The 21,838-nt window shown below is 38.6% G+C and overlaps 3 protein-coding genes across 5 annotated transcripts in view; 1 reads left to right on the forward strand and 2 right to left on the reverse strand.

The window, feature by feature from the left end:
- Positions 1-3,436, reverse strand: part of LOC112141892 (ryanodine receptor 1) — a 50,437-nt gene extending 47,001 nt beyond the window's left edge. The window contains exon 1 of the mRNA XM_024265124.2: positions 3,333-3,436. Coding sequence (XP_024120892.1) covers positions 3,333-3,380 — 48 coding nt within the window. The 5' untranslated portion in view covers positions 3,381-3,436. The remainder of the gene's footprint in view (positions 1-3,332) is intronic.
- Positions 3,437-5,139: 1,703 nt separating this feature from the next.
- nfrkb (nuclear factor related to kappaB binding protein) lies at positions 5,140-16,780 on the forward strand. Of its 3 annotated transcripts, none has more exons than XM_024265136.2 (26): positions 5,140-5,284; positions 6,204-6,348; positions 6,449-6,650; positions 6,770-6,897; positions 6,969-7,140; positions 7,786-7,890; positions 7,977-8,050; positions 8,126-8,207; positions 8,283-8,478; positions 8,692-8,803; positions 8,885-9,011; positions 9,094-9,171; positions 9,246-9,322; positions 9,408-9,454; positions 9,533-9,593; positions 9,675-9,849; positions 9,942-10,048; positions 11,206-11,329; positions 11,406-11,485; positions 11,574-11,770; positions 11,846-12,116; positions 12,200-12,379; positions 13,466-14,182; positions 15,644-15,750; positions 15,887-16,025; positions 16,207-16,780. In XM_024265136.2, the coding sequence occupies exons 2-26, from the start codon at positions 6,223-6,225 to the stop codon at positions 16,345-16,347; spliced, it is 3,825 nt and encodes a 1,274-aa protein (XP_024120904.1). In that variant the 5' UTR covers positions 5,140-5,284; positions 6,204-6,222; the 3' UTR covers positions 16,348-16,780. The 3 variants fall into 3 exon arrangements, with proteins under 3 accessions (XP_024120904.1, XP_024120914.1, XP_036071012.1); XM_024265146.2 differs by having other exon boundaries at positions 15,890-16,025; XM_036215119.1 differs by lacking the exon at positions 5,140-5,284 and adding an exon at positions 6,056-6,073.
- tmem45b (transmembrane protein 45B) overlaps positions 16,771-21,838 on the reverse strand; it is a 6,202-nt gene continuing 1,134 nt past the window's right edge. The window contains exons 2-6 of the mRNA XM_024265200.2: positions 20,476-20,673; positions 20,182-20,394; positions 19,927-20,111; positions 18,872-19,014; positions 16,771-17,019 (exon numbers count right to left, since the gene is read on the reverse strand). Of these exons, the coding sequence (XP_024120968.1) occupies positions 16,908-17,019; positions 18,872-19,014; positions 19,927-20,111; positions 20,182-20,394; positions 20,476-20,665 (843 nt within the window). The 5' untranslated portion in view covers positions 20,666-20,673 and the 3' untranslated portion in view covers positions 16,771-16,907. The remainder of the gene's footprint in view (positions 17,020-18,871; positions 19,015-19,926; positions 20,112-20,181; positions 20,395-20,475; positions 20,674-21,838) is intronic.

Consider the following 21,838-nt stretch of genomic DNA (forward strand, 5'->3'; position numbering starts at 1 on the left):
ATTTATTTATTTGTTTCTTTTGGAACATCAGTGCTGTATGCAGGGATGGTTGTCCTTCATTGATTAAAATAAATTCAGACACTGCAACATTACCTGTTGCATTTTGTATAGGAAGGAAGTTTCTGCTTTATTGTAATATTTAAATATTATGCATTTGATCTCCATTATAGTCGAAGAAAACTTTCATTTTTGATCCATCTGTCTCCACAGTGTTTCTACAGCACTTTGAATCTCCAGACTCATGTTTCTGCATGACTGCTCCGCTCTGTTACTATTCATCCCCGTCTCTAAGTTCTAATCTTGTTGTCTATGTCATTCCAGCCCCCCGCCCCCCTTTGCTCTCTATTTCAGGCTCCTGCACCTGCTATTCACACGGCCCTTTCTGGAAAGCAGCAGGTATTTAAGAATTGACGGCCAAAAGCATTCCGACCATTTCAACATCAGTATTGTAGTTAGTCATCACGCTGAGCTGAAGAGAGACGTATCGCTGAGAACAGGAACAGTTTGTCGTATTTTAAAGCACAAAGAGTCACATCATCAGAGCCTGCAAAGTTCTATATCTGATTGTAAACATCACAAAAGACTGTTTTACTCAGAACCTTTTCGTCAAATCAGCTTAGAACTAGAATCCTGCTGTTAGAATGAATATTCCTGAAGCAACAGCAGAGGGAAGAGGTGGCAGCTGCTCAGGAACAGCTGCCACAGCGACACATCACATATTTGACATTGCTTTGTCTGACACTGAAAGTATCTTTCTGTGTTTTGTTTATAACTCATCATTAAGATTGTAGCTGTTCTACATCAGCTGTGTTCATCTGACAGGACTAAAACTTAGTTGTAGAGACTTAGAGTATTTATACCAAGCTGTACTCAAAATTGAGATCGGAATGATTCTCTCAATAACATACACTCATGTTGTGTACGCAAGATGGTAACTTTTGCACACAAAAAACTAATTACTGGTAATGTATATAAACTGCTAACTTATGCACACAAGATTGAGAATTGTGCACACTAAATAGTAAAGTTAGCATTTTGGGTGCACTAGTTAGCATGTTGTGCACACAAGTTAGTAAAGGCTTTCAAGAAGGAATCAAAACATTTTGTTGGCGTTGAGGATTTTTTTCATCTATCAAGGATCTTTAACCTTAGTATCTAACTTGTGCCCACAAGATGGTAACTTGTGTTCAAAAGAAAGTAACTTTTGCACACAAGATAATACATAGTGTGCACACAATGCTAACTTAAGCACCAAGGATAGTAAATTGTGCACACAAGAAAGTAACTTGTACACACAAGATAGTAACTTGTACGCACAAGATAGTAACTTCTATGCACAAGATAGTAACATGTGCACACAAGATAGTAACATGTACACACAAGATAGTAACGTGTGCAGACAAGATAGTAACATGTGCACACAAGATAGTAACATCTACACACAAGATAGTAACATGTACACAAGATAGTAGCACACAAGATAGTAACTTGTACACACAAGATAGTAACTTGTATTCACAAGATAACTTGTACGCACAAGATAGTAACTTGTACGCACAAGATAGTAACCTGTACACACAAGATAGTAACTTGTGCGCACAAGATAGTAACATGTGCTGTTGTGCACACTACTGCAAATAAAATAGTTAAGTATGCATACAAGATAGTAAATTGTGCACACTAGATGATAATTTGTGCCTACAAAATGATCATTTATGGAAACAATATTTTTTAATATCATGTCCAGGGCTCCATATAAATGTCATATTTTTGACATTTTAGTTTTGGTATATTTGAAGACCTCAGTTAAAGAGAAATCGACTGAAACAACAAAAGCTGTATTAATAAAAGGTACTGAAACCCACTGCTATTTTACTATGAAACTTTCAATCCCTAAGTTTTCTAAATTGACACAATTGTAGAAAGAAAATTACTATATGTGCTCATAATATAATTGTAAAAAATGAAAATTGTGACTTAGCAGAACTTTTTTTCTCAATACTGCCCCCTGCTGGTTTTGACAGATGATGAACAATTGAGAGAATCCCCTCTACTGTCACTTCAAACTTCAAGGCCTTGGCCTGGTTTCCTACTACCACAAATGTTATGATCACATCTTTTAATCTTCCTTGACTTCTATTACAAAGTCTGGAGGTACTGAGACTAAGCTGAGGAGAAGCTCAACTTAAATGATTTGAAAATAGCCTCTGAGGTGAAGCATCAAGCAGTGAAGTTCCTGCGTGGACTGAAGTAAGCAGCTGCTGAAATGATCCAAGCTTTCAAACTGTTAATCCTCACACTGTAAATTTAGAAGCGTGTGGAGTTCAAGGGGAGCAGACACAGACTAGTGCATGTCTCACACAAACATACGGCCACACCTGACACTTGTTTTCAATTTTAACCCAATATTTCAGTTTGGTATCAGCAGGATTGAACTTTCTTGTCATTTATGCATAATTTTTTATTATAATATTTTAAGTGTTGATCATTTTGAAGTGAAGTCTGCAGATGGTTATTGTTTTTGTAGATCAAGACTTTTGAAAAAATCTGAGTGACATGAGTTTGATTAAAAGCAGTCACATTAACACTGCTTTAGATGCAGCACTGAAAGAGTTTTAAATTACAGCCGTGTGTTTGCAAGGCCACAGTGTCCTTTGACCGACTGTTACAAAAACAAAAGCAGCACAAAGAGCTTCACTTCTTTAAATAACTACATTTTACTAAGCAAACGTGGATTTTATTATTTAAAAAATACTTATTGCAAAGATAGAAAATCTGTGCTGCTTTTGCAAAAAAAAGCAAAAAAACTGCCTTTTGTTAAGAAATTGGACGTTTTAAAATAAATATATTTATTCAGAAAGATCAATTATTTTAAATTTGAGTTTAAAGTTTTAGCTCATTCACTGATGTACACAACAAAGACTAACTTATGGATAAATTAGAGACTTAGCAACACTTTTTCTCCCTTTCAGGATGCTTGACTTGCCTTTTCAGTTTAAGACCAACTATAAAAACGTGCTTCCATGGTTAAAAATTATATTAAAATTAAAAATTGTGAACGAGAGTAAAAGAACGAGGAAATTATAATGATATTTTTCTTTTACTATAAATGTTTTCAGACTCTTATAGCAATAGAATTTAGCCTTTGTGACAACAAAGTCATATATCAAATGCTGCCTGGATATAAATAGGGAACAATGCTGACAAAAACCCAACACCCGTCCTTGTCTGTTAGAGGTCGGCCTAAAAAAAGAACTCTAAACTCTTCAATTCTTTAAAACACTTTCTCTTCTCCACTCTTTTAAAGTTGACTCTTCAACAGCATCACTTACTGTTCGCAGGAATTGGATCTCCTCCTCTCCATCAGCTCCTTCCGCCATTCTTCACGGCTGTCAAAGAAAATGACCTCAATAGAAAAGGAAACCAGATTTGTTCATGGTTTGGTGATTCCAGGGTCTTCCTCCATTTAGCCACTGGTTCCTGAGGGGTAAAGTGTGTCTCCGGCCTCCCCACCCTAAGCTATGAGGCTGGAGGATGAGCTGTTCTAGTGTACAGCTGTTCATCAAGAGGTGGAGCAAGCCGGCAAAACAAAAGCAACTCGGAGGTTTATCTGATCACTGATGGTATGAGAAGATTCACGTGAAAAAATGAAGACACAAATGTTAATTTTAAATGGAGATGTGTAACATTGACTAAATTAAAGTGAAGAATGTTAAAAAAAATCAACATATAAACTTATAAAAGAACACATGTAGACAATTTCTTTAGATTCAAGCAAAAGTCGTAGTTTTTATGTAACTTATATTTAGAATTATTGAAATGACAAACTTTGTTACCCAAAAAATATTTTTGAAAAAAAATATGTATAAATAAAAAAGAGAAAAATCTGATTTTTTTTTTATTATTCTTTGTTTCAAACACAAAATGAAAGTAAACTTAAGAATTAAAAAATAAAATATAAGAATTTTAAAAAGTACAAAAATACAAAATAAACATCAATAAAAATCACAAGTTTAAAAAAAATATTTATCACAACTATAAAAAATTAGCTCTTGCTGTTACTTTGTTCCACTGTAATCCGTATTTTTTGTGTTGTTACATTTTTAAAAACATAAAGAAATAAAAATATTTAAAGAATTTGGTTAATTTAGAAACAAGGATTTAATTAGGGATGAATAGAACAGAAGATTTACTCGTTTTAGATGTTTTGGAGATTATTGACTTGAACCAGATTGTGGTGGTTTTGACGCGTTGAGACGACACGCGACGTTGGAGCAAACAGGATAGAGGCCTGCTGGAGGACCACAGGAGAGGTTCATGGATGGAATCAAGAAGGACATAAATGAAGAGAATACAGAGAAACGATTCAGTGGTGACAACCCTTAAAGGAAGCAACTACAGAGTAAGAAGAAGAGGAGTTAAAAATAAATAAATAAGACAAAAGACATTAAATCAATCTGTCAATCAAATCTACTGAAAGAACAGTGGCATCAACAAAAATGGACTAATGACTCAAACTTAGAGTACAACACTGAACACATATACTGTACTTTATACTCCCAACAATGACAATAAAGGAATTTCTGATTTGTGATTCTCTAATTAAAGAAGGTGTATAATAAAAATTGAATAAATAAAAGGGAAAGAGAGTAAATCTTGAGGTGAGAAAAAAAAAAATCTACATTTTATTTGAATACATTTATAAATTGATGCTTCAAAAATTAGTAATCTTACAATGAAAATTAGTTTTAAACGTATACATTTAGTCTTTAAAATCTTTAATCAAATTCAATTCAATCAAACATTACCTTTTTTTTGACATTTCAGAGAAATTCAACTGCTCAGGAGTTTTGCTGAATCTGCTTTTTGGGGGGAGAAATTTAAAATATAAAGCTTTTTTTTTTTTTTAAAGCATGACATTTTTTAATGTAGTTGCAATTTTGGAAAACAAATTGCAATTAAATTCTTGTAAAATATTTGACTTCTCTCTTATAATTTTACAATTAGTTGTCCTTATTTTACAGCTATTTATTTTATTTTATTTTGTGGCCCTAATACTCCGTCAAAGGGAATGAATAAAAAACAATTCGTCCCTGTAAAAAAACCAAACCAGAAGGAGGAGTGGTAAGACGCTGTCCACGTTCTTCAGCGCTGTCCCGTCTGCTGCCTGTAGGGGGCAGACTCGCTATCAACGTCTGCCGATCTATTTGCAGTAGAAGAAGAAATGTGTGCGTCGCCAAAAAAGTTCCTCCTGGTTAAAAAGATATTGGTGAACAACTGCAAGGTAAGACCTGTAAGCTGTTTGTTCTCGCAGTTTTTTCTAACTATTTACATTTTACTCGATACTGAATAGTAGATTTTTTGGTGTTTATGGAAGTATTAAAAGCTTTTTTGTTCTTTGTAATGAAGCACATTTTGTATCTGTTAGCTGAAGAGCTAACAGCTAGCTAACTGATATTGTCGCCGTTGCCAGATTAAATCAGGTGTAATTCAAGTTATTTACTCAAACTTGATATAATTTAATCTCATTTAGCTCCTAATATTTGTATTTTATATTTTGCTTTCGGTGCATACTTAAATTAATTTAAATATATGAGATAAATAAGCGAAATGGAGAAATCAGGTCGTCATTATTATTATTAAAATTATAATTATTAATGAAGTGTAAATACTAATAATACTAATACATTCATATTAATGATAATAGCTAAATGAAGTATAACACACTTAAGGTAGACATGAATCTACAAATTACTGCTTTCACTCTTGATGTGATAGACATGAGTTTTGATATGGTGTAAATTTCCTTTACCAGGCCTATATTTGACTGGCACACAGCGACTAGAGATTGTTTAGTGTCCTCTGTCTTGTTTAAGAAAAATACAAGCTTAGTTTGTATTTAATTTAGTTTATTTATATTTATATTATTTTATATATGATAACACGGTATGTTGTCGTCTCACTGAATGTAAAAGGTGTGTAAGCTGTAGTTATTTAGACATGGTCCGCAGCAGTAATCAAAAAAGCTTTTAGAGTTCTGCAAAGACATGCAACTGTGAATTGATTTTTGCTGGTGAGTCTGACTTACAGTTTGACTTTATTACCCAGAATGCTGACAAATCTTATTTGACACAAAAATCCCTTTTCCCCAACATTATTTTAGTTTGTTGGGTTTGTTTAAACTCTGTGCTTGCTACCTGTAGGTTGGCTTAAGGTAGAAGAATGGATTCACTTTCTCACATGATTACTGATCGCCTTGATCCAAAAGAGGAGAATGGTGGGGTGATCACAGAGGAATGCATGCTTGGAGACTGCAGGGTGAGCCTTCCAGAGGATCTCCTTGAAGATGTGAGTTGTCTGAGAATGCTTTCCTTTTTTAAGTCAAAAATATAAAATATTTTTTTAAAAGTCCCTCTATTTATTTGTTTTTTTCTCCTGTTATCTGCAGCCTGATATTTTCTTCTCTGTGTTGAGTGAAAACACGTGGAATGAAGTGCTCTCCGATTCTCAGAGACAACACCTGCGACACTTTTTGCCACAGTTCCCTGACAATAACCTTGAAGAGCAGAACGACACCATCGCTAACTTGTTCAACAACAGAAATTTTCTCTTTGGAAACCCTCTGCACCTTGCACAAAAGCTGTTCAGAGGTGATTTCTGAACCTCACTACAGACAAGTCATTTCACAAATTAAATACATCAGATCACAGACTTTTTTGTGTGCATATCTTTCTAATGGATTTGTTTAATATATTATTACCCTGTACAGATGGTTACTTCAATCCTGAGGTGGTGAAGTACAGACAATTATGTGCCAAGTCTCAGAGGAAGCGTCATCTGCACGCCCTTCAGCAGTATTACCACAAGCTGTTGAAGCAAATTCTAGTCTCCAGAAAGGTAGTTTGTTTTCCTGAGTTTTCACTAAGTTGGATCTCCAGTTTCTTGCTTAGCATCTTTTTCTGTTGTAGGAGCTGCTGGATTTTGCTGTTCAGAACGGTTTGGACTTTCCACCAAAAAGAAGGCTGCCAAACAAGACTCAAGCTGAAATGAGAGAGACGAGAGTGAGAAGACGATGGAGCCGCATACTTAAAGAGGTCAAAACGGAGTGTGAAGACGCCATTGCTTCCTCTGATGATGAAGGTCAGTCTGTTATGTTCATGTTTCTAGTTTCTAGTTTTTTTTCTCACAATTGCTGTGAATAAATTTGGCTCATTAAATTATCTAAAAGATTGTCTGCTCTGTTTTGAACTTAGTGTAAGGCAGTTATTTAAAAAAGGGACATATCCAGAAACACAACTAGAAAAAAGGGAAAAATTTGCAAAAACAAAAGTAACTTTTCAGAAACAAAAAAAATGTTAAAAAGTGAAACGTGTGTGCCAAACTGTGGCTAGTGATCCATACAGATCATCCAGGATCCATTGCATCCCTACACATACTACCTACCTTTTCCAATTTCTTGTTTTGTTTCATTTTTTCTATTTTTTTCTTTCTCTCTTCTTGTTTCTAAAATATATTTTTTTAAATATTTGTTTTGCTTTTTTAATTGTGTTGATCTCATTTGTTGATGTGATTTGGACTTCGGGACCACTGTATAAATAAAATTTTCTCACAGAAAATATAGAGAAACTTTTATTTGATTGATTTTTTTCAAATCAAACTGTAAGCCAGAAATAGACCAAAAAAAAGTCGAGCTTTATTTTAGATTTGAATCTCTAAATTTGTTGAAGCAAATGTCAGCTTTTAACGAATGTTTTTGAAAGATGTTTTGTTTTTCTTCACCTGCAGAAACGGCGATATGGACTCAGGCGCCTCAGTCGCCGTCCTCTCCGACTCCCACCGTCTCTCTCAGAGTTCTTCCCACCCTCTCCACCCAAGACATGAAGACCTCCGGTCAGTGACATATTCTGTTGTAATGTCTGAACTGAAGAAAGGCCACGATTAACTTCTTCCAGTTATTTGTATGATTTATGTTGCAGAAAAAGTAGAACTAAGCGAGCTGGACTTGAAAGTCATGTTGCAAAACCATTGTGAGAAAAGAAAGCGCCAGCCTGTAAGTTACAAGAAGAAGAGGAAAAAAATGATACGGGTGCCTTTATACTTGGATTTCAACTAATATTTTCTCCAGGACCACCCTGACCTGATTACCTCTGATATCCAGCTGAGAGACATCCTGTCCAGATCCAATATTGGTCGAAAAGGGACCATGCGTAAGTAGATATTTTGAAAGCATTATTTTATTTTGATTACAGAAAGTTGAAGTTTTTGTTTGTTTTTCTTTCCAGCTCTCTTCGATCTGTCTTTGCCTAAAAAGAAGATGAGGGATGAGAGGAGGAGGAAAAAGTTGAGAACGATAAAAACGGAGACTGAAGATCCCTGTGAAACGCTCCCCCTTTCAGAAGCCCCTGCAGCCCCGTCGGCGCACATCAGCAGCTCTCTGCCAGAACCCCCCTGCACTCTGCAGACCATCATCAAGGAGGAGTGAGTGTGACGCCTTTATGGTGCACATCTGAGGCCTTAAATGCATGTTGTAGCATCGTTTTACCACTTGGGGGAGCTCTCATAAACAATCTCTTGACTGGAAAGGAGAGATTAAAGATCTAGCTTCATTTTTTTAACCTTTATTGTGGTAGAATATGCTGTTACTATTCATTGGATAAGAATGTGGCTCCTTAAACAATTTTAATGTTGCAGAGTCGTGGAGGAATCCCAGAGCAGCCCAGGAGCTCTGGAGGAAATAGCAGCCAGTTTCTTCAGCTTGTTGGAAAGCATCTTCCGGACCGAGGGTCTTGCTAGCACTTTAATGGTAGGCACTCGAGTTTGTTTCACACAAACATCACTCTTTTGTCGTCTATTCGGGGTAACACCAGTGTTGTGGTTTTGCCAGTTGGAGGAGAAAGTTCAGATGTGGCAGATGTCTCCAGCCAGCTCCCTCAATCCCTGGTTTTCATCTGCTTCCTGCTGGTCTGATCTAGTTCTTCAAGCTCTACAGTTTCTAGCAGGAGAGACTAAAGGTAAGCAGCAGCAGGAGTAGTAGTCACTCCCACAAAAATGTAACTGTCGCATCAAATGATCATTTTTCTTTTCTTCTTTCAGACGGCATGATGGCGCTCCCAAGTGGCTTCTCTCCATTTGTGGAGTTTGTCGATGAATCTCAGCAGTGGAGATGGATCGGTAAGAGTTCTGCTGTTGGAAAAGAGTGACCGATACTTGACTGTAGACATATTCAAGTGTTTGGTTTGTTTTAGGTGCCACTCAGGATACAGAGAAGGACCTCGGTGCGCTCTGTCAGTTGTGGCTGGACTCTAAAGATTTTGTTGTCAAAGTAAAATACTTTATTTTTGGGGGGGGATGAAAGGAAAAAGCTTAACTTTACAGTTTCCACAACATATTTCTGCTTGTTGTTACAGACAGAAAGTGAGGACATATCAGAACTGATGTCCCCAATACCAAAACTGTAAGCAAATATAGAAATTGCGTAAATATTTCAACTTTTTAAGTTATTGTTGGGAGTTTGATGCATTTTCCTGCACAGATCTACTGATTACGTGGTGAGGCCGAGCACCGGCGATGAGAGACAGGTGTTTCAAGTTCAGGTTTGTGTGTGCTGCATCTTTATGGCATTTTGCTGTTTTATGTATTTGAGTTTCTTAGTTTCTGTTCTTGTGGTGTTTTAGGAGCAGCACCGATACAACGAGCCGCACAAAGCGTTCACCTTCAGGATGCACGGCTTCGAATCGGTAGTGGGTCCCGTTAAAGGGGTGTTCGATAAGGAGATGTCTCTCAACAAAGCCAGAGAGCACACACTGCTGCGCTCAGACCGCCCCCCATACGTCACCATTCTCTCTCTGGGTGAGACGTTCTCTGTCACTTGTTTTTTTTTTTTTTTTCTTGCTGATTGGTATTTTTCTAGACTTCTATACTATCTGGACTGTGTTTTTCAGTGCGGGACGCAGCAGCCAGGCTGCCCAATGGAGAAGGAACAAGGGCGGAGATCTGCGAGCTGCTGAAGGACTCCCAGTTTCTTGCTCCAGATGTCACAAGTGCACAGGTGGGGAGGTTTTCCATCAGCTAAAGCAATGGTCCCCAACCCCCAGGCCACGGACCGGTACCGGGCCACAGACAGAAAAAAAAAAAAATACATGCACTAACTTAGATTGTTTAGTTTATTTTTTTGATCCTGAAGGAAGTTTTATTTTGGAAAACTGCCCTATTCTGCTCACAACATCCGTCACGTGAAAAGCCAGTGAGTTTACTAAAGAAGGGCCTTCGACTTCAAAGAACAATAAAGCTGCTGTTTGCAGACAAAACTCGGAGTCTTCCTCCACATACGAAATTACTGAGACAGTTGTTCTCATGTAGCAGAAGCGGCTCTGGCTAATATGTGGCGACAGTCTCTTGACTGTTTCACACGCGCAGATAATAAAATTAGAGACATGTTTACATTATATGTAGCAAGTACCACTTTTATGACAGTTGCATAATTTTATTTTGCTTTATTTATCCCTCATACCTTTAAAGTCTGGCGTAGCTTAAGCTAGCTTCTGATTGTTAGCCTCCACTTTAACTTTAAAGGGAAAATCTTCATCACAAAGTTGAAATGTTTTACAGAGAATGAAAATTCAATCAAATAAAGTTGCGGATTTCTGGAAACTTGTGAAAGAGACATTTGAGAATTTTCCTACAGCAAGGTTGAATTAGGTAGACGTCCATTCAGAAACTTCAACACAGAAAATGCTCCTTTGTGTTGAAGAAAAAATCTAATAAACGAGGATTTATGTAAAGACAAAATATGATCAATCTTTTTGCCCTGAAGGATAATCAGAGCCTTGATTTAGTGTTAAAATGTGGACAAAAATAATGTAATGTTTCTTTTATGGAATGTTTTCAAATTAGAAACAACTTCTATGAATCAACAACTTTGTTTCATTGAATCTTCATCATCTGTATAAAAAATCTGATATTTTTAGACTTTTTTTTTAAACAGAATTTCTTGTAGTAGCATTTATTTTGGAAATACTGTCCAATTTAAACCTGCCATTGGCTTGAAAAAGGTTGGAGACCATTGAACTAAAACATTTAATTAGTTATTTTAGTTGAATTTGAGTTCTGCACTGGAAATGTCTCACTTGCAAATGAGAATTAGCTTTTAACTGTCTTATCTTTGGTTCATTGTGCTGTCACTGAACTCTTTTTTTTCTCTTTTAGGTGAACACAGTCGTGAGTGGAGCGCTGGATCGACTTCACTATGAGAAAGACCCCTGTGTGAAGTACGACATTGGCCGCAAACTGTGGATTTATCTGCATCGCCATCGCAGTCAGGAGGAGTTTGGTGAGTAAAGAACTTCAAAGAAGATTCTGTCAAAGTGTGAACATTTGACTCAATTTCTTTGTCTTTTTTCATTCAGAGAGAATCCATCAGGCTCAAGCTGCAGCTGCAAAAGCAAGAAAAGCTCTGCAACAGAAGCCTAAACCAGCCTCAAAGCCTGTACGCTCTCTTTTCAGAATGAAATGTTTGGGATGAAAGATTTTAGTTTGGATTGTGATTCAAGCATCTCGTCTTAATTTTGTTTTAGAAGTCTGGAAGCAAAGATGGAGGTGGAAAAACGCCAGGAAGTGTGGAGGCGGGACAGGATGTGAGCTCCAACCCCATGTCTCCGATCTCTACAACTCTCACCCCGAACACACCTGGTACACCCAAGTCCCCGCTACCCTGCACAGCCACCACCCCCACGAAGACCGGAGTCCCGGATGCAGTCAAAACCAGCCCGGGGTCAGTGCCATGCAGCCACTAAAGCCTTTATTTTCATCTCTGCCGTCCAAACTAAATACTTTTTTATTCTTGTAGAGTTCTTCTTGTGTCCCCCCCGTCCCTGCCTCAGCTCGGAACCATCTTACCCACAAGTCAGGCTTGTCCTCCAGTCTCCCAGCCAGTTCCGTCCCAGCACACGGCTCGGATCGTGAGCCACCTGGCTGCCAGCTCCCTCCCTCAGGTGCGGGTCGTTTCCACTCAGCCTGCTCTGGCGCCTTCGGCTGCAAGCCAGCAGGCCACTCTGGTGCACCAGACCCCACACCAGATCCGGATGCCTGTGTCTGTGGCGGCCAAGGGCATCTCACAGGTACCCCGAACCCAGCGTGTGAAGACCGGACATTCCTACCTTTGTTTAGCATGATTCAAATGTGTTGTTGTTTGAATGAACAGGCGGTGGTTTCTGTGCCTTTACGAACTCAGTCCGGTACCAGTCCAGTGCAGGTTCCAACTACTTTGTCCATGTCAGCTGTAACCGTAACCAAACCTCAAACCGGGTCTCCTGGCAGCCCGGCTAACAAACCAACATCTCCAGCAGTTCTGCAGGGAGTCACCGGCTCCAACATCAAACAGGTGAAGCTTTCTCACTGCTACAAACCCTTACTGGCTTATGCATTTGCTGAACTTGTTATTATAAAGAAGCTCTTTAACTTTTTAAAGGATGTCAAATAAGAGCAAATGCTGTTTTCTTTTCTTGACATTTTTTCTCAAATTCAGACTCCAGGCCACTGATTGGCCAGAGACTGACCCCACTAAAAGACCAGGTGTTTATAGAATAATGAACTGTGGATATGTTCTCTCCAAAACGGAAGCTAAATAGAACCGCCCAGATTAATAGCTTTCAAATAAACCCAGAGACAGAGCAGAGCGGTTCAGATTTGAACTTCTTCACAGCTTTATTGAAAGCAGGAAAAACGAGCCCCAGCAGCACTACCAGTAGAGAACTAGACAGTTAGCCTTATAGTCTTATAAACGTACTAGCATTTTAGAGATGTGCACAATACGCTTGCAACCATTACATACCATTTAACACGTGTTTAACATGTTCATGTGGCATTTTTTTCAAGATGAAGGACATATATTAAGACAATTAAGCTTAAAATTACATTCCTGGGTATTTTATTTATAAAAAAAAAAAAAAAAGCTCATTTGTGACCTAAAAAACAAGCTGAGCGAGCTACAAGCTCTCAGAACGGGTGCAGAAAGAGGGGCGGGGTTGGTCTGTGCCAAATGGTCCCGCCCACAACTTACAGGAGAATTTCTAATGAATTCCTGCCAGAAGCTGTCAAAAAAAAACACAACACTATTTGACAAAATTTTGTCTCAAAACAGCATAATCATAATTCCACAACAAAACATGTGAACCCCTTGGAGTTACTTTATTTGATGCATAAACTGGACACAATTGTATTCAATAAAAAAACATATTTTGGTGTGATTTAAGCAGGCACCGTTTTCCTCCATTGTTGTGATTTAGATTGAGATAAAACACACACACATCATGTGTCCATTTTATACAGAATTGAACATTTAAATATATAAACATAAATGATTCTAGTTTTAACTGTTAATTAAAGCTAACTTTTTATCGTACAAAAGAAAATGCATCAGATTTGCGTTCCTTAAAGTCAGTCTCATTAATTCCCGTTTGTTCTCCAGGTTTCCATCACCGGACAGCTGGGGATGAAAACCCCGGGCAGCGCTGGAATTCCAATAACCGCTACAAACCTGCGCATTCAGGGCAAAGACGTCCTGCGTCTGCCGCCCTCCTCCATCACCACGGACGCCAAAGGACAGACAGTGCTTCGCATCACCCCGGACATGATGGCCACTCTCGCCAAATCCCCGGTCGCCACCGTCAAACTCACCTCCGACTTTCTGGGCTCTGCCACCGCGGGCAGCAAGAGTATATCAGCCACTCTCCACGTGACGCCTCCGCACCTTTCACCGTCCTCTGCCTCAAGCGCTTCGCCCTGCATGGGGGAAGTGCAGACCACTAAAGCCAGCCCCGTTTCCTCCACCATGCTGAAGGCGGCAGGAGACGCGGCCATTCGCCTGATGCCCACGTTAGCCGTCAACGTGGCCGACCAGAAGTCTCGAACTTTCTCGCCGGACAAGAGCGCCACTATCCGGATCATGCCGGGCCTCGGGGTCATACCACAGAAGCAGGGCCAGACCATCACGATGACCACCTCCACCGGCAGCAAACCTCTGCCGGTGCCCACCTGTGCTACTGTGGTCACCATGGCAGCCAGCGTGGCCACCGCCACGAAGAGCATCACCGTGGCTCCTGGAGTATCCGGCGCCCCGCTGACGCTGGCTACAGCAACTGCAGCGGTGCGGCAGGTTCCTGCAACAGTCGTCTCAACACAAGCGGTAAGAAGACCTCCAAACTAGAAATGTTTGATTTTAGGGAAGTTTTTATCATCACTTTATTCAAATGGACTCCAGTTTGCAAAGACCCACTCTGATCAAAATGGTGTTTTTGTAGCATTTCTCTGATAAAAGAGGACATTTATTAAGAAAATATTCAAATAGTTTAGAATTATGAGAACACAAAAAATAAAGTTTGAAAAAGAGCTTTTTATCGACAGGTATGAAGAGAAAATAGACTCACCCCGATTTGTGTGTGCATAATTCTTGATTTGTGACTTATACAATACATTTTGTGCATAATTTTGTGTACAATTGTGTATTCACATGTACAAAAAATGCTAAATAAAACAAAAATACTAAATACAATTTACACACGCAAAACTTAAAATTACAACAGCTTGAAACTAACAACACACACAAATTTTTAAAAATGATGCTTATTGGCAGTCAAAGAATCTGCTCCCTTTGTAGTGTTGAGAGTTTTAAAAACACATATTTTGACTTTTATTTTAATTATCTGGCATATCTGCTTAAGAAAGTGTAAAAATGTTACGTTTTCACCAGATATAATTCACAATCTAAGTTCAAAGTGGCTGGAAAGAAAACTGATGACCGAAAATTCTAGCAGCATTGAAATGCATCGTTTACACATGAATCTTGCAGACATGAAAAGAGTCTCACATCTGATTTTAGGGTAAATGTGGTTTTGTTTTAGTGTAGCAAGCAATTTATGTGTAATTTTTAAAGATTCGTGTGAATTGTTAGTTTCAATCTTTTGCAAATTTAAGTTGAGCATGTGTAAACTGTATTTTTTTTTTTTTTTTTACTTTTGTCATTTTTGTACTTGTGAATACACAATTGTAAGTAGACAGTTACGCACAAAATGCATTGTATGAGTTACAAATCAAGAATTGCGCACACACAAATCCAAAGTTAGACACAAATGGAGAACTGCGCATACACAAATCTAAAGTTATGTGAAATTTGGAGAATTACGCGCGCACAAATCAAAGTTACGCACAAATCAAGAATTGAGCACACAAAACTAAAGTTCCGCACAAACCCAGAATTAAACACTCACAAATCTAAAGTTACGCCCAAAATCAAGAACCCTCAAATCGGGGTACGTCTCTTTTCTCTCCGTAGAGGCCCACAAGCTCCCCACTGCGTGCTCTTAACAGTCGGGAGGGGGAGGGGGCGGGATTTCTCCACGATAAAAGTCCCGCCCACAACTCAAAAGCTTATTTCTAATGAACTAAAGCTGCTCTGCAGAAACTATGTCCCATAAATGACAGCATAATCAAAAGACCTCTAGGAACGCTTTTAAATAGATAAAAACGTGATCAGGTGAGACTTCAAACTTTCTTTTTTATTCTCAAAATAAAATCTTAGTTGCAGAGGAGAAAAAAATGCTTAAGCTTGAAAGTCACTTTTCTGATGATCTGACTTGTTTCACTGCAGGGAAAGTTACCAGCACGAATCACCGTTCCCCTCTCTGTCCTCAACCAACCACTGAAGACGAAGAGCGTCGTAACGGCACCAATCGTGAAAGGAAGCATTAATACCAAGTAAGTGCCATGAGATTATACGGATTTATCAATTATTTCTGCTGAATTATAATTAGGTGTTTCATTTATTTAAGTATTTTTTCCACAGTTGTAAGCTGCACTTGTACACTTCTCTTTATTTCTGTTTTTCTTTAAGCAGTATCAGTAGCTTGGGCAGGAACATCATCCTGACCACCATGCCTGCAGGCACCAAGCTCATAGCCGGAAACAAACCGGTCAGTTTTGTCACAGCGCAACAGTTCCAGCAGCTTCAGCAGCAAGGACAGGCCACACAGGTTTGTGCATGTCACTGAAGTCAGATAAAGCCCCCAAAAAAACAAACATGCCTGTTTTCCCATAGCAGGATTTAGAGGCGTGTCCAAACGAGCAGGTTTAGTTTGCAGGTTGCTGAACATCCCTTTGTTTTTGTTGAAAGAAATACAAAGCTTGTAACTGCTTTTTTTTTTTTCTTCTTAGGTTCGGATTCAAACCGTCCCGACTCAGCAGCTCCAGCAGCACATGGCCACCGGATCCCCCAAATCTCTCTCCACAGTGGTGGTCACGACTGCCCCTTCCCACAAACCCGCTCCTGATCCCCCACCTGCCCCCCAGAACTGATGTCCGTTCATTACGCAGCTTTTAGAGTTCTTAGTTTAGCTGTAGTGTTTTTGACTAAAACTGGAGTTTAAAGTTATTTTCATGGAAGATGCTGACATTTCCTGCAGCAAAGTCGTTTTCAGGATGTTCCGTCAGTCTGAGGTTCACAAAGAATCAGAAATTGTTCGTTATGAAACTCTTGAGTTTCACTTTAAATGTAATTATTAACTGGAACGTTGTAAATATTAAACAGTTAAATCAGCCTTTAATATAACAATAGGACTTTGTTGTCTTGTATGTTGGTGTTTAAAGAACATAAAATGTGCAATAATATGGTTTATTTCTTTTAATGGTGTGACCAATGTGTTCCATTTAAAGTGTTTGTTCTCGTTTCCCTCTGAATTCATGTTTTTCTTTCAACATTTGAAAAATGGCAAATATACATTTAAAGTGGTTTATGATTTATTGTGGTTTTTATTAACAAAAAAATGTAAATAACATTGTGCAAATTGGCAGACATCACACAGACACAGCAGGAGTTTGGGGATAAAGAGTTAAATTAGTGGAACCAACGAAGAACTTCACTCTTCTTCAGATTCTTCCAGCAGAGCTTTCTCGGAGTTTGTTTTGGATAATGTATTTCGCATTCCGATCTCGATGTCTCCCCTCCGATCTGACAATCGTGTCAAAGTGCTGAAAGAACAAAAATATGAAAAAAATTAAGTTAAGTTTGTAGCATTTAAAAAAGCATTTCAAATTAAAAACTTGTATACAGGCTGTAAAAAATTAACTAAAACAGGTAAAAAATCTAAAATTCATGATGTTGATCAAAGAAAAAAATCAAAACTGATTTTAGGTAAAGCAGAACTAGTCATATATGGCATTTTTAGAGATCGATTACTTTTATTGATCAAAATCAATGACAAAAAAATTAAATGGTGACAAGACTTTGGTATTTTTAACATTGGCAATGGGTCACGCCTTACAATCAATGGAAAAGTGACCCACACATATTTGAGATGTTAGCTAATGTTGAAACTAGCTGATATTTACTACTGGAAGATGAGCTTTTTAATTATGTTCTCAACAAGGTGGTAAATTTAAGCAGTTTTACGCAACAGATAATGCCCAATGAAGTGTGCATTATCAGAAATAAAAGCTGTGGATGCCTAAACCGTCTGACAGTACGTTATTTTCTGATAATCCACACTTCAAAGAGCATTATCCTTCTCATACCATGGTCGCTTACAAAAGAAATAAATATTCAAGCGACTTCTAGTGCTTTATTCTTTATATTGTTTCACTTTAGATCCCTTTTTCACAAAAAGCGGACTATTTGATACGTGTTGCCACACGTTGCTGTGTTACCATGACAACGTGCCGCTCAGCACCAACTTCGACTGCAGCGGCAAAGAAATTAGGCATCAGTTCAGAAGTAAAGTTCTCCTCTTACCGCTTGTTTCTGTCCAGAAGATGAAGCTAAAGTTTGTTTTGAATTGGAATAGAGTGCTCACCTGGACCATGGTATAACGCTGAATAAACTGGATGATCTATATGTTTTTATTTTTTAGATGATAGCTTGAGTGGATGGAGAAGTGACTATCAAACCGGAGGGCAAGATAATAAACCAGTAAACTGCTAAGCAGGATGGATGAGGAAGTTAGCCACAAATAAATATGTCATAAAAAAGGTGAATTGAGAAGAACAATGCCCAAGTTGTCACAAGTAAAACAGTCAAAGAAGAAGATGGTTGCTGCTAAAATCAATAATTCCTCAAAACTCATCGACACTTCAGCAAGTCCCACAATCTACAAGAACACGTTCTCAGAAATGTCTGGTTGGAGACGCGGCTAAAACAAGGATCCTCAAGATCTTCCACCCTGCTCGTCATCCTGTTCTTCCTGTCTGATAAGATTATTCCGTTTTTTTCCTCATTCTAATTGACTGAACAAACCTGATCCAGGTAATGAGCAACAAGGAGTACAGGGAAAACTGGAAAACAGGCGGGTGGTAGATTTCAAGAATCGGGGGTTGGGCGGCCCCGTCCTGAAGTCAAAAGGTAGAATGTTTCTAGAAAAGTGTAGAATAAAAGCTCAGATGGAACCAAGCAACAAACGTGGCTGACGTGGTCATCGTGTTGAAGTGACACCAAGATCAGAAAAGACGGAACATGAGAAATTTTAAAAAATAAAATGTGATCAGTGGTAATTGGACCCTTCCAAAAATGTGTGGTTAGGAACAGAACATGACAGGATGTAACTAGTAGTTTTACAAAAAGACGCCATGCATTAGGAAGAGTTTCGTGCTTATGTCACAGGAACTCTTAATTGCTTCATTCCAGTACTGGTTGAACTTGCTATTGTTTACGCCAAGACCTTCGTTGAATACTTGCATAGAATTTGTCTTTCCTTTTAACAAGCACTGGAAGTTATAAAGTTATTTGATTGTGTTTAAAAAGAAAAAAAAGTTCTGCATAACTTGTTGCCATGCCACACTGGAAAAACATTATTTTAAAACTTAAAAATCTAAGGAATTCTATACTTACAACCCAACTATGAAGGACGTGCCAGCAACTAGAAACAGGGCCACAGCAAGATGCCAGCAAAAGCACATGGTGACGAACATGATGTTGCCGTGTTCGTTCAAATCCCACTCTGGTCCACTCAAGGGGTACAGCACAAAACCAATCTAAAACGAAATAATTTATTGAGGAAAAAAAAAAAGTTAGCAAGCCGCAAATGAAAACGTGACTTGCTGACTGTTAGATTTTTAGATTGCTAGATATTATTATTTTGTATCAGCGCTGTATACACAAGCTTATTATTTCAAATAAATGTCCAGTTGAATTCTGCATTTCATGGCAGGATTACAGCATTTTATTGTAGTAAAGCGCAGCGGGACATGTCAGTAGTTTGAGCAGGAAGGTCTATAAGGTTTGCAAGATATTCACAGATTTGGACTTCGGCTCTCCAAAGCCTCGTTTCCAGTATAGTGAGGAGTAGTACGGGATGGACCAGTTAATTCTGGCGAGCGTTTCCACTGAGAATTAATCAGTTATAAATACTGTAAATACTAAATATGTTAATTATTATAAAGAAGATAGCAACAGCAGCACTCCAGCTTCTTCTCTGCTTTCACAGAGTTGCTGCTTCTGACTCAACTTTGAAGGAGATTCAGATGGACCACTTCACATAAGAATCATGCAGGAATTAAAGGAGTTAATAGACCCATACTCTATTGAGCAGAAATCTGCAATCAAAAGAATCCAAATGCAGTGTCTGTGTTGAGATTTTTTCCACTTTATATTACAATTCCTCATTTTTTATTTTTTTTAATTCTTTTTTTATGTTTCATCATTTGGAAATAAATTATCGTAAACGTAAATAAATTCAGTCTTTAGCCCAACCGGGATTTATATTAATGGCTAAGAGTCTTCAACAACCTCCTTAAATGTCGTCAACTCGAGATGAATTCTAGCGAATAAAAAGATTTGTTAGTAGCTATCTGAAACCGGAGGAAGACCCATGTAAACTATGGATAGAGATAGCAGATTTTGACAAAATGACAACTAAAAAAACAGCATCTGATTTTGGAAATCACCTGGTAGAACCATGATCCCTGCAGGATGAAGAGGCACGCTCCAAACAGCTCCAGGAGGATGTTATCTCTGACGAACACCTCCAGCATGAGGCTGACTGACCCAGCGAAGACGGGAAACAGCAGCAGGGAGTGGATGTGAGCATCCAGGGGGGGTCTGGCGTGGACGTGGAAGTAGAAGAGAAATCCTGCAGGAACAGGTGAGTGCTTAAACACACATCGTGACTCCAGTATACTAAAAAAGTTTCGGGCTCTCACCTTCAACAAAAAGAGCCAATGAGAGAGCTGCTCGGTCAATCCGAGCTGGCACCAGCTTGGATGAAGTGCGGAGGAGCATGGCTATTCCAGAAATCCCAAAGAACAGATACATGGAGCTGTGCTGCCAGTTCATCAGCTTGACCCAGGACTTGCTTTCCTTATTGTACAGATGTGCGTGTGGCCCGTCCACCACAAACTGCTCCACCATAATACCTGAGACAGGACAGCGTTAGGCATAGAAAGGACGCAGGCACCATGCTGGTGTGATGACGAAACACCAGAAGCAGAGCTGACCGACAAACGACGCAAACACTTGGAGTCCTCCCTCGGCATAGTTCAGCCTCTTGAAAATCGGCGGCAGGATGTGCCGCACTTTGGGATGGCTCTTCCTCCAGTTGTGAAAGAGGATGTATTTGACTGTCAGCCAAAAGCCAAAGAGCAGGAAGAAACTGCCAGGGATGGCATGTCCTCCAAAGTTGGCCATTGTTTGGCCTGAAAACAAAAGGAGACACAAAATAGGTCAGTCTTATCATTAACATGTTTATTCTCTCCAACTGGTTCCTCATAGCTTTGAGTTCAAAGTACAGAATCATAACTTCGGTTTATGTCCTCCACGTGACTCATAAAGAGACGAGAATGTAGACATTCCCTGAGATGCAGCCCGCATGACATACAAGAATTAGGTCGGGGCTAAATATGTACTAAATAGGGGTGTAATTATTAACTGATTAATCGATAAATCGATTTATATTCCTACAATCCAATAAAATCGATCTGTCTGAGGCAAGCTGTTAATCGAATCGACCTATACCATCACATAATCATCTAAAAACTAAATAAATTGATGATATTAATCTTGGAAAATACCATTTGGGTTGACGTAGGGTAGGTTTATTTTACTTTAATGTAAAAACAACCATTAATGTGAACAAAACATGTGATAACACAAAAAAGGTCATACAGTCCAATGTGTGGAAACACTTAGAATTTTGCAAAGACGAGACCATACAGTGTGATATCCTGTTCTAATAATGTCCCAGTAGGATTATTTTGATGTGGAAAACAGCAGTGGGCTGAACTTTATGACTAAAATGAAAAAAATAACAGATTTTCCATTCATTCTTGTTTAATGCATGTTTGTACACATATTTAATTTACACTTACTTATCTGGCAAGAAATACAAGAAATCTGGAAAACTTCACCTGCATTGTTCAGTAACAGGTATTTATCTAAGTCCAGGGGCCCCAACACTCGAGCTGAAGTCTTAATGAAAGTATCTCAAATCATTTTTTGACCCATTATCATTTAATTCTGTCATTTGAAAAAACAAAAAAACACCTCAAATCAGCTTTATGCCCAAACGGCACAAGACTTATCATTTGACAGTTTTGTCACCCCCATCCCTCTGTAGCAATGGAATATTCCAGTCAACAGCAAGTTGAGCAGAGAATTCAGATTTCCCAGGTTGAGTGGTTTTCCGCCTAATAAAGCAGTTTTGAATCCGGCTTTGTTGGTTAAAATTGCTTTAGATGGGTGGATTGGGTAGATTTTGAAAACGGCTCTGGAGTTTTAGTTCCTTTTTAAAATAAGTTTCACCCAGGGACATGCGGTCAGGAGAGGCAGGAAGCAGTGCCTCACCTGCCGCCATGACTTGTT

The sequence above is a fragment of the Oryzias melastigma genome, linkage group LG14 (genome assembly GCF_002922805.2).
Source record: "Oryzias melastigma strain HK-1 linkage group LG14, ASM292280v2, whole genome shotgun sequence".
NCBI classification, from domain to species: Eukaryota; Metazoa; Chordata; class Actinopteri; order Beloniformes; family Adrianichthyidae; genus Oryzias; species Oryzias melastigma.

Bases quoted from the DNA above. Each gene is read 5' to 3' on its own strand.
- nfrkb (XM_024265136.2), top strand. From the start codon at position 6,223: ATGGATTCACTTTCTCACATGATTACTGATCGCCTTGATCCAAAAGAG. The intron at 9,012-9,093 runs GTAAGCAGCAGC...TTCTTCTTTCAG, and splicing joins TCTAGCAGGAGAGACTAAAG to ACGGCATGATGGCGCTCCCA. The intron at 9,455-9,532 runs GTAAGCAAATAT...TTTCCTGCACAG, and splicing joins ATGTCCCCAATACCAAAACT to ATCTACTGATTACGTGGTGA.